At 35.2% G+C, this 12,009-nt stretch overlaps 2 protein-coding genes across 3 annotated transcripts; one reads left to right on the top strand and one right to left on the bottom strand.

The window, feature by feature from the left end:
* Positions 1–12: 12 nt before the first annotated feature.
* On the bottom strand, positions 13–2,232 carry LOC140035195 (small ribosomal subunit protein eS12-like). Of its 2 annotated transcripts, XM_072075152.1 has the most exons (6): positions 2,101–2,232; positions 1,871–1,917; positions 928–1,213; positions 581–646; positions 248–288; positions 13–110 (listed from the first exon to the last, which is right to left on the bottom strand). In XM_072075152.1, the coding sequence occupies exons 2-6, from the start codon at positions 1,876–1,878 to the stop codon at positions 35–37; spliced, it is 477 nt and encodes a 158-aa protein (XP_071931253.1). In that variant the 5' UTR covers positions 1,879–1,917; positions 2,101–2,232; the 3' UTR covers positions 13–34. The 2 variants fall into 2 exon arrangements, with proteins under 2 accessions (XP_071931253.1, XP_071931254.1); XM_072075153.1 differs by having other exon boundaries at positions 61–288; positions 2,101–2,221.
* A 2,074-nt stretch (positions 2,233–4,306) lies between these two features.
* On the top strand, positions 4,307–9,179 carry LOC140035194 (ubiquitin-like domain-containing CTD phosphatase). Its single transcript, XM_072075151.1, has 6 exons — positions 4,307–4,728; positions 5,505–5,649; positions 6,540–6,654; positions 6,738–6,801; positions 8,145–8,310; positions 8,525–9,179. Exons 1-6 carry the CDS (start codon positions 4,448–4,450, stop codon positions 8,768–8,770), a joined length of 1,017 nt encoding a protein of 338 aa, XP_071931252.1. The 5' UTR covers positions 4,307–4,447; the 3' UTR covers positions 8,771–9,179.
* The last annotated feature ends 2,830 nt before the right edge of the window (positions 9,180–12,009 follow it).

The raw sequence follows: 12,009 nt of genomic DNA, 5'->3' as shown, positions 1-12,009 counted from the left end.
TTCGTAGTTCGCTAGTTCAAACTTTAGCCAAGATTCATGTAAAAGTTGTAATCAAAGAAGAAGGTCCAAAATAAATGCATAGATCCTGTCTTGTAAATAATTCGAGCATCCTGTGGAAAAGAACGAGGCTCAGCAGCTACACAGGAAGAATCCTAAAAAGATATGATTCTAAAATATAGAGTGGAGCAAAAGATATGATTCTAAAATAAGAGCCTCTAATCCATGCGTTTAATGGGATTTCACGTACTCCTGAACAATATGAAGACCTTCAGTCTCTTCTCCATAATCCTGCAAAATGATTAGATCATTAGGTTTGATGAAATAATTTGCCTTATTCCAGATTAAGGAAGAAAATGGCCGGAGAGGCTCCAGGAGCTTAAGAGGGAACCAAAGCATAAGGAAAAAGCCTATCCATTAGACCCGCTTATTATTCAGATATTACCAGCATTTTAGCACAAAGTACGTTTTATAGCTTGCTCTGTCAACAAACACACTTTTTCCCGAATAAGAAAAGAAACTTGCAGCGTTTACTCAATAGTAAGGGGATGAGCCCATAGAGATATGAAATCACAAAATTTACCTTCACAACAATGCAGGAGCAGCCAACTACCTTCCTTGCATTACCTTCAGAATCAATTTTACACAACTGTAGACAATAAACAGAGGGACTGGAATTAACAGAACAACTACTCGTATTCTCAAAGAGGAGTGTTAATCTGAAAAGAACATCAAACTGTTGGCAGTAAGAGAGCACAAACATAGACAGAGCATGCATGCATAGGAATTTAAGAGTCTTTAAGCTTCTTAAAAACTTGCATTCTAGTTATCCAGATAAAAGAAAGGATAGGTCATGCTTAAAGCTTTTAAATTGTAATCTGCAAAAGATAGCTAAAAGTAAGAAATCATTTAGCAAATGATAATACTTACACCAGCCCATTCACCAAGAGTCTTGGCACTAGGTACTGTAATCAAACTGACATTGTGATCAGCGCAAAGAGCCTTGACCAGTTTTACAAAATCTGGCTGGTCACAATCCTCTGCTAAGACACAGAGTTGTGCAGCATGCTTCTCAATTATTTTAGCAGCCTCGCGCAGACCTCGAGCAAGCCCTCCATGAGCCTTTGATTTTTTCAATACCAATTGCAGAGCAGTCATGATGTCCATAGGTTCTCCAAGGGCAGGCGCAGGACTCTCTGCAACAACAACATCCTCTCTGTTGCAACAAGGGATACACAAACAGAACCATCATCACATAATTGTAGGGGAAGAAGATCAAAGATACAAAATTAATTGATGAACGTTTCTCCTCCTGCTGATAACGTGAGATAATTGAATGACAACTTCAATAGCATTGGCACAACATGGGACCAAAAACTGGATGCTAGAAGGTTTGCTACAGATACAAAAGTTTGTGGGGCTTGAAAGCTACTCTTTAGACTGGAGTGGAGTGGCCCATACTGCCTAAGAGACAGACGCAAAACTAACCCAAAAAGTAGTAAAGAAATTGACGAAGTCAAACAATAACAGACCAAGAATTCAGCATATCAGAAAACTAACATAACATGATTCAATGGCACTTGAGCTGCACTGCAAGTATGTAGCCAATCATGCGTAAGTTGTTCTCAACCCAATGGTTTCATCAGTCTAGTCAAGTGATCTTTCTCAAATGTACTACAAAATAATATCCCTTTTCTTCCAAACCCCATTTGCTTTCTGGGTTCAACCATCCATGCTTTGACAAAGAAAAAAAAGCGCTCGGCATTTACCTAACTAGTTTCAATTAATCGACAGAGACATAAATTTTCAAGTAAATCAGAACAGCAAAAAATTAAGGAAAGAAAAAAAATAAAAGAATACAATTTAGACATACCCAGACATTTTGGCAGACCGATATCAACGTTTAAAAACCTCTATTTCCTGTGACGAGTAGGCCAAAAAACAAAAAGAAAGTAGATTAAGAAACAATCGGGCAATCAGTAAAAATCCAGCAAATCTGCTCTCGTCATATTCCAAGATTAGTATCTTATGCAAGATAAACATGAACAGAATCTGCCAAAACAAGCATAATATTGTACTATAGAGTAGCGAAGATGGGAGGACCTGGAACTTTTGAGGCAGCAAATCTTCTCAGGCGGGCTGCGTAGAAGAAACAGTAAAGGGAAAGAGAGCCGAGGGCTTTCGAAGGGTTTATAATTCATGCCAAGCGTACAGGAGTACAGGACCATTCTTTTGCAGAAATTGCTCAATGGTCCTTGAATTTTTAATATTTTTTCCCATTTACGACTTTTCTTGTAAAGTTTGTCATAGTGCACGGAAGCAATTGCTATTTGCTAATCAAAGTAACGACCGTTAGTTTATCATTGATTAAAAAAAAAATCAACATTTAATTGGATCGTGTGAGTATAAAAACATTTTATTTTTGTTAAAATGTTGAAATTTAGGGTACTAAATTTCTGTTGTCTTGTCAGCAAATACCTCTCTAGATAATCTCTCACGTCCGACCTATATATCTTGTCAGTAAATACTTTTTAAATTGTCATTTTTCTTAGGGGGTGATCTTCATCCTTTGCTTTCTTTTTAACCTTTTTAATCACCTCAACCTCTCAAGTTTCTAGAATAATGATTCTGTTGTTGTCTGTGAAGCAGCTTGTGCTTGATCCGTAACATGTGGTTATTGTTTTGTTACACTTCATTGGTGCTGCTAGTAATAAAAGCAAAGTAGGAACTAGGAAGAAACAAAATCAGCATGGCTGGTGTGAGTTATAGTAAGCTCTCGAAGTATAACTGTCTATGGAAAATCCAGTAGCTGCTAAGAACCACATACAACACGAAATGAAAGCCTTGGTGTTTTTTTTTTTTTTTTTAATAAAAAATTTTGAGTGAGTTCGGTTCCGATCACTGTCATGGGTCAAGAGCATAGATTGTTCGTAGAAATTCTTACGTACCGCCGCCAACACAGCTATCGTATCGATATCGATAAGGGGATTCAAACACTTCTTTCTGTGCCACTAGAATGAGCATCCAAGGGCCTCTGTAGTACCCGTCACTGTAGAGTGTGACATTCATACGCAACACATTTAGCAATTAATAAGTAACAAACAAACAAACAAATGAATAGGTTCATATTCACCTAAATTGACGTGGATCTCCATGATTCCTTAGTCCTCAAGCAGTCACATATGCTTGACGTTTTCTTTTTTCCTTCTTTTGAGATGCTTCATCGACAATGCTCGCAGAAAGGAGAAACAAAAAAAGGGCAAACCCGAAAAAAAAAAAAGGGTAAAGGAGCGATTAGGACCATAGTTCTGCAAGCACGAAAATGTCGTAAATAGTGGTGAGTGAGATAGTGAGAGCCACCACGTCTGTGGAGAATGCAAAGCACGGCCAAGTGTAAAGGCGACCCCTTTGCATGGCTTATTGGTGAAACCTTGGACACCGGCAATTGCTTCTTTTTATTAGATTGGCACCATCAGTGGGTGCAAAAGTGAGAAAAAAAAGCAACTTTGTGTCTCCATCCTATTATATTCATTGTATATGATTGTGCCACTCTATACTATAGACAAGAAAGCTCGAGCAATGTTACCGGTATCTTCGGAACCTTAGGTTGTGTTTGGATTGCATTTTCCGTTATTTTTCATAGAAAAATTACTGTAGCGATTTGATATATGTGAGGGAAAAAGGTGATAGGGAAATGTAATCACGAAAAACGATAATATTTTTCGACGAAAATAAGCAATCCAAACAAGGCATTAGTCATGCCCGGAAACGAAATGACCATTCTACCTTTGTAGCTAGATAGAAAGAAGCAAAAGAAATGTACTCCCATTATTCTATCTATGGCTGGCCACATTGTGTAAATTTATTTTTCCTCCTAATTAAGACTTGTTAAAATTCAGCAATATTATCAAAATTGTGAAAAGCTTTGGGTCTGAGTTGGAAACAATCAAACTAAAAAGTTGAGTTGCTAGACAGATCATTATTAACTTTTGACTAATTTGTAGGGATCGTTGCTTCTATTTCTTTTTTTTTTTTTTAAAGTATGTGCAACAATTCCTTACTTGGTACTACTATATGTTTTAGATTGTTACTTAACCGTTATATCATCGACATCAAAACATGTATACTATACAGTTTGAAATTATAAATAATTCCTCACAACATTCACCTTTTTTCCACAGACGAATTTTTTTTTTTTGGGTGGAGAATTAATTAATTAACCCAATTTATTTGACAAAAGAGCCACCAGCAAAACACCAACCATGTAAATATCAAAAGGAACACGGGGCAAGGCTGCAAAATTGGCAATTTTCTTTTTCTTCGTTTTGAAGATCTTCGAGAGTAATTAGTAGATTATAAATAGGCATTGGTACGCTGCGTTTCATGACCAAGTTACAACGGTGTACAAACATCTGAAGACTGAAAAGAGTACTGAAAACACTCCTCAAAAATGGCCGGTGAATCCTCGGCGGCTGCAGCGACATTGGCGGTCTCTCCGGTGACGGAGGAGGAGATTACTTTGACGGTGAAGTGGAGCGGGAAAGAGTATACAGTGAGAGTGTGTGGAGACGACACTGTTGGAGAGCTGAAAAGGCGAATATGTGAAGTAACCAACGTGCTGCCTAAACGACAGAAGCTCCTTTACCCCAAAGTCGGCTCAAAGCTCTCCGATGACTCTGCTCTGCTCTCACAACTATCCCTTAAATCCTCTCTCAAAATGACCATGATCGGGTTTGCTCCAATCCCTTTTACATTGCTGCGAACATCTGTTTTTTTTTTTTTTTCCCATGGTCTTTAAGGTTTTTTCTGTACTGTAATATAGGGTAGTAATATGCTTCTGGAAGTTGATTCTGTGAAGAATTGAAGGATCTTGGTAAACGGGCTGTCTTTATTTCTATTTTTTCTTCTTTTAAAGTCTTTTGTTGTTCAAATTTGTAGCAGTAATAAAAATCTGATCTTTTAATCTGTTGCTTAAGCCGTTAAATCATAAATGTGTGTGCTACATCTGCGCTGTATGGGTCTATAAATTTGTTGTTGTAATGGAACTTTTGACAGCTACTTGTTATGTATAGGCATATAGAGTATGTTGTTGGGATGTATAGGCACGTAAATCTAGTCAAGGTTTAAAAAAGTGTGAAGACTGATTAGTACGAGCAAAATCACGGTACTCATCACGTTTTTCAATCCTTTTTAAAAAAATTAGACCAAGATTAGTAATCTATAAACCTTTGTGCTAGAATACACTATGTTTGTGGTTTAATTGAATATCTTGGTGAATTGTAGAATTTATTATTTGGCTTGTTTAAATTCTAGGTAGACTGTAAGGTTCAAATTTTTGAAGGAAAAGGAATTCTGGATCCATAAGCCTGGATGACACTACTATTCAGTCTGATTTAGATATTGGAAATAGCTTACTAAGTGGCATGAGTTTTGGTATGTAAGGGGAATTAGTCTAGTTATGACATTTTGTTTTGCTCTTCTCATTTCAAATATACTTTGTTTTGCAGCACCGTTGAAGATGATATATATGTGGATCTAGTGGATCCCCCTGAGGTTGTGGATGATTTTGAACTTGGGCAAGATGAAGTCATAGAAATCAAAGATAAAGAAGTTAACAAACAGAAACTTCGGAGGCGCATTGAGCAGTACAAGGTAAGTTTATCTTTGTAAATTGTCCAATATGGGGAGCTCTATTGATGGCATTCCGATTAGGGATTCTATCAGTTGCGAGCAGTCAGCAAGGGGTTGTTGTAGCATAAGTAGATTCCCCAGTAAAATCTAACCAATGGATGGATTTTTTTTGGACATATTGTCAGTTGCAATTTTTTGCTTTTATCATTCTGAGGAAGCAAGAAAAAAGATTTTTGTATTATTACTCCTTGGAGCTCTAGTTATAACTTTTCGTTGAGAAAATGGAAAATTTTCAAAATTGCTGCTCTGTGATGCTTCTCTGCTTGATTTAAACATTGTCAGGCTTCTTCTTTTTTACTTGTTAGATCTTAGTACTATGCATTGGCACTAAGCACTAACAAATCTCTATGAAAATTATGACTTGTGATTTTCTTGCAAGAGTTTTACTTAAAGTACCTACTGGATAACTTGCCCAATTTAGTGGAGGAGGGTTCAGACTGCTTGCTGGGTGCCCACCTGAAGCTAGAACAGGAGTGAATTTGTTGGACTTGTTTCTTCTTCTTTATGTTATTAGCCTTATTATGTGATAAAAGATGAGTTTGGGATTTCATTTAGGCATTGGCTGTTGGGGAGCTTTGCACAATGATTGAAGTTTATGTCTGTCAGAAGTTTGCAGTTAGATCTATTGTCTATTGTTCTTTCTGTGGAGTAGACTTGAGCTCCATTGAGGCTGGCTTCGGGATTTTTGCCTCGGGTCGCGGCAGTGTTTTATCTGTGGATTTGGGGTGTGACATTTGAAGTGTATTTTAGCATATGTATTACTTTTCACCTGGTTGCAAAATTGTGACTTGCATAGTTTAGTAGGTATAACTCTTGCTAATGATTGTTGAATCATTGGCTATTGAATTTAGATAGTGCTCCGCAACCCATGCCGTGAAGGTAAAAAACTACTTGTTCTGGATATTGACTATACCCTGTTTGATCATCGGTCATCTGCTGAGAACCCAATTGAACTGATGCGACCTTGTAAGTGTATCTTCATTTTTCTTCCTATGCTTTCTTTGGCGGCGACCAAATTCTGAACAACCGTCTTCAATAATCTATTGCAGATCTTCACGAATTTCTGACTGCTGCTTATGCGGAATATGATATTATTATCTGGTCTGCAACCAAGTGAGTTTTCTTTGTTTATTGTCATACAAGATTATTGTCAGGGTTTGTTTTCATTCTTTAAGCAGTAGGGCAAATAGCTCTTATATCATCTGTGGTAGTCACCTTCTTTTCAAAATTCATCAATACTCTTCATAAGTGCTAGTTCTATAATAGGTCAGTGCACCTTTCTGGACATCTTCTGCAACCATGGATTTTTCAATGTTGATGAAGCAAACATTGAAAATTACTAGTTCATTTAGGTGTAAGAGATAACAAAGTGACTCTGATTTTGGTTTATATCATCATTGTGGAAGTTGATAATTCCGGGACTAAATACTTTGTCTTGTATGCTTAATGAGTCATTCCAAAGTTTCTGGATTATATACAGCCATTTAATATCTTGTAATATAAATAAACTAGACTCAATTACTAATCTTAAACAAAACAGTGGCAGATGTAAGCAGAAATAGAATAACTAATATTCTTACAAAAAATATTGGGAAAAATGAAGAGAATAAAGTTTTTGTCCTAAACAGAACATCCAGAAAGAAAAATTCAAAGCAATTGCTAAACATGAGATAAAAAGTTAAATATGTTTGCTAAATTCCACACTCCAAAGTATGAAATGCTGCTTTTGAAATAGTATTGAAAACAGCGAAAGAGAACACTTCATGAAAGGGGAATGTTTCCCACGTAAAATGTTCCAGCAGTTAATGAAAGAGATAAAGGTCTTTGGTGTTGCATACTTCCAATGGAGCTTTGATTTTGGAACAGGCTGAAGAAGTTGATATTGCGAAAATATAGATGACACAGATAAGAGTTTCAGTGCAAAAAAAAGTAACTTTGATATTGATGTAACCCCCCTTATATGCAAGTGCTTGAACTCCATTGACTTTCACTTTTACAGAATGGAAGATTCCATTGTAGGCATTTACATCATAATACAGGATCTAAGCATAGTGGCAAAATAGGTCAACACAACATGTTATTACGATTCTTTTCCATCATTCTCTAGACAGTGTTATATGCAACTTAGAGAATAAGTCATTGGTTTTTCGAAATTTCCTGAATGCATTTCCAGCATAACTTTTGCTTTAAGATTGACACCGGAGTAGCTTGTATCTCTGTGATTTTGCTATATTGACTCATATGTAGAATTCATCTACTTGTTTCTTGATCAAGAAAGTTTCTACATATATGTATCCTTTGGACTTGTAGGCTTTGGTGTGCTGTGGATGATGGAACTTCACTGTTTCTTAAGCACCAAATGACTGATTGTTTTGTTTGCAAATTCCAAAATGATTGTGAATGATTGGAATTACATGGATTTCTTTATTGTGACTCATCTCTCTTCTTTTTTACAGCATGAAGTGGGTTGAATTGAAGATGGGACAACTTGGTGTACTCGATCATCCTAATTACAAAATTACAGCATTGCTGGATCATTTAGCTATGATCACTGTTCAATCAGATACTCGTGGGGTCTTTGACTGCAAACCACTTGGCTTGATTTGGGCACATTTTCCAGAGGTTGTTCACTTTACATTTTGCTTTCTTCTGGGTTTTATTTATGGTTGGATGGGCATATGGTGCTTGTTTCTCAAGATACTTTTTAATTTTACAAGCTTACACATGACCAACTGGTATATGCAGTGTAGCATCATATGATATTCTTTTGTAATCTGGAGCAACATACTACTAGATTGCTGACATATCTATGTCTTGCTATTGATGCTCTTTCCAGTTTTACAGCTCGAAGAACACCATAATGTTTGACGACCTACGAAGGAATTTTGTAATGAATCCTCAGAATGGGTTGGCCATAAAGCCATTCAGAAAGGCCCATGCAAATCGTGGCACTGATGAGGAGCTGTTGAAACTCACGCAGTACTTGCTTGCTATAGCAGACATTGATGACCTTAGCAGCATTGATCATAGCGACTGGGAGTCATTTAATGAGGACAGTTACAAGAGAAGACGACAAGAATGAATGGGGAGATTGGTTTTAGAACTGTATCTATACCCCTTAGGGAACATGTGGGTCTTATTTTGTTTGTCGAAGATGCAATCCAGTGTGTGTTTTGGTAGGATCTGAAGCGTCTTCTCTGCTTAACCTGCAATGGCATGGTGATAGGCGGGTTATATTATATCAAGTCTAAGAAGTTCACAAGGGGTATTGAAATTGGACTGTAAAAATTATGTATTCTCCTAACTATAGGCATCGGTTTCATGATCCATTTGTTCTATAAGTGGATGTGAAACACTGAAGGTCTTAATTCCTTAATCCTGACTCTCAGGCTCCAGAGTAATTCCGAGGGCCTAGTTTGGGGATATCGAATTTGTGAAATGGTTCCTCGTACTATACTATAATTGGTTGAAGTCTGGAGATTTTGGTCAAATTATTATTTTTTTTTGGTCGTTTTCCTTTTGGGCTTGTTGCTGTTTAGCCGCTCCTTTTAATCTGTTATATTCAGAAAATCACGTGTTCGACGTTAAATCAAACAAGGTCGCTTCAAGAATTGGTTCTCAAAATTGATGGGGGGCAAAGTAGCATCTGCAGTCACATACAGGCGAAAAAAGCAAGGGTGGATGGCAAGAGGCTGCTAAATCAGAGCAATAACAGGCAAAAGGGCTCTTTGCTTTGAAGTTACTTATTTTCGCAATTCCTTTCACTCTCGAAGAAGTAATCAAGTCCAAAGAGTCCGAACGTAATCTCTGCACGAGTGCAAAGGTGTTTTCATATACTGCCTATAGGAGAGCTAGGAATGGAGAAGCTTCCCCATGGCCGCCCGAGTCTTTGGTTGGTCTTTAAGATCGTTGGTTTTAGAAATGAGAATGTGGGACCCTGAAAATCCTCTTCGGCCCCATGTTGCCGCGGAGCGTTTCCTGTACTCTCTTCCTTTTTGGCACCTTGGTAATTCGGGAGGCTAATTTCTCGAGAATATACGTTAACAAAAAAAAATCCGTCAAATGTAGTTCTGACCGGAGGTGTTTTTCAAACTATACCTGTCATGTTGAATCAGCACGGCAGCAAAATAAAATTTTTAAATCGTTCTGACACAATTATTGTTTTTTGAAAAAAGTCAGACTCTAATTTTTTTTATAATCTGTTTGTCCCCTACCGTACCCAGTCAGTACGACAGGGAGACAGGCGGTTAAAAAAAAAAAAAAAGAGCCAGGTCTGCGGTAGTTGCAAACTTGCAATACATTGCGTTGCTGTAACTACTGGTGTGCCTAGTGGGGTTATAGGAGGAGAGCAAGAAATACTTTGCATTATTCTTCTACTAGTGATTAATTCCTACACATTTATATGTCTTCCCTTAATTAGCTTGCAGTTTTTTCAGGGATATCTACAATAGTATTGGGTCTGTTTGGATTTAGCATTTTTTGAAAAATAATTTTTTCATTTACAATACTACAGTAATACACAAACAAAAATAATTCCAAAAACATCATATCCAAACAATATATCAAAAACAACTCCAAATATACAAAAAATATATTAATATATATATTTATATATAAATATTATATATAAAAAAATATATTTTGTTTAAAATATATTTATATATATTTATAAATATATTTGCATATATATATATATTTATGTAAATATAAATTTATTTATTTACATATATTTATATAATTTTATAAATATATTTATTTCAAAAAAATAAAATTAATAAAATATCTTTACAAAAATATATAAAATTAATAAAATATATATACAAAAAATAAATTTAATTAAAAAATATATAAATTTTTATAAAAAAATAAAATTAATAAAAAATATATAAATTTTTATAAAAAAATAAAATTAATAAAAAATATATAAATTTTTATAAAAAATTAAAATTAATAAAAAAATATATAAATTTTTTTAAAAATAAAATTAATAAAAAAATGTATACAAATAAATAAATAAATAAATATAAATATAAATATTTTGTTTAAAATATATTTATATACATATTTATGTAAATATATAGTTATTTATATATATATTTATATAAATTTATAAATATACTTATTTCAATTTTGTTTTATAATATGTACATTAATATATATTAATATGTATATTTCAATTATGTATATTATATTATATATATATAAATTATAGTAAAATAATATGTATATTTCAATTATGTATATTAATATGTATATTATATATATTATATCAATTGAAATAAATATTATATATTTATATATAAACATTAATATTTTGTTCAAAATATATTTATATATATTTATATAAATATATAAATATATTTATTTCAATTTTGTTTTATAATATGTATATTTCAATTATGTATATTATATATATTATATCAATTGAAATAAATAAATATATATTTATATATAAATATAAATATTTTGTTTAAAATACTTTGTCTGCTTAAAGGACAGGGTTCCAGACTTCCATTTCCTCCCTCCATCCATGTGCGCCAGAATCTTGTTGATTTTATAGACCGAATTAACCTCTCAAAAAAAGTGCATGTGATGTGATTAAGTGCCATTCTTGTATGGACCTCTCCCTAATATCATGGATTAGCAATATGTTGCTGGGAAGTTGACATCAGAATATCCAATTCTTCAATCAATTTTAAACAAATGATTTTGGTGGCTTTGAAACGGTCCAAGAGCCCAAGAAAGCCAGTAGACTCAGTAATAGTGCAGCTGCAGGCTTGCAGCTCATGCCATCATGATTGAAACAATTGGTGGAGCGGCTGCAATTTTTTGAGAAGATGTCAGCCGCTGTCGTGCTGACCGTGCATGGCAACAGCTGGAAAACTTCTGCCACGACTCAGAAGATGTCAGTCGAGTCGCGGCCGTGCATAGTCAGCATGGTGGCGGCTGACATCTTCTTATTTTTTTTCTTCCAACTTCTAAGGAAACCCCAAGAATTCGATAACTAAACTGAGCCCAAGAGCAATCGTCAAAAGCCGGCAACTTTTGACGACGCCCCAGGAGCTTAACTACCCAATCCTTAACACCCCCCCAGCCGATGTGGGATAGAAACCCCGACATCTTCTTAGCCTCACTAAAATTTTTGCAGTACCTGACTGACTTTTTGCGGTCGGATTGGGAATGGAAAATTTATTTTGCTATTACGCTGACGCTGAGTCATCACGGCAGGTATAGTTTGAGAAACACACCAAATCAGAGCTCCATTTGGTGGATATTTTTTTTATACGCATATTCTGAGAAATTAGCCATTCGGGGAAGAGG

This window comes from Coffea arabica, chromosome 2c, assembly GCF_036785885.1.
Source record: "Coffea arabica cultivar ET-39 chromosome 2c, Coffea Arabica ET-39 HiFi, whole genome shotgun sequence".
Taxonomy (NCBI): Eukaryota; Viridiplantae; Streptophyta; class Magnoliopsida; order Gentianales; family Rubiaceae; genus Coffea; species Coffea arabica.
Note: the sequence above shows the minus strand (reverse complement) of the source record. Positions and strands in the feature narration are given on the sequence as shown.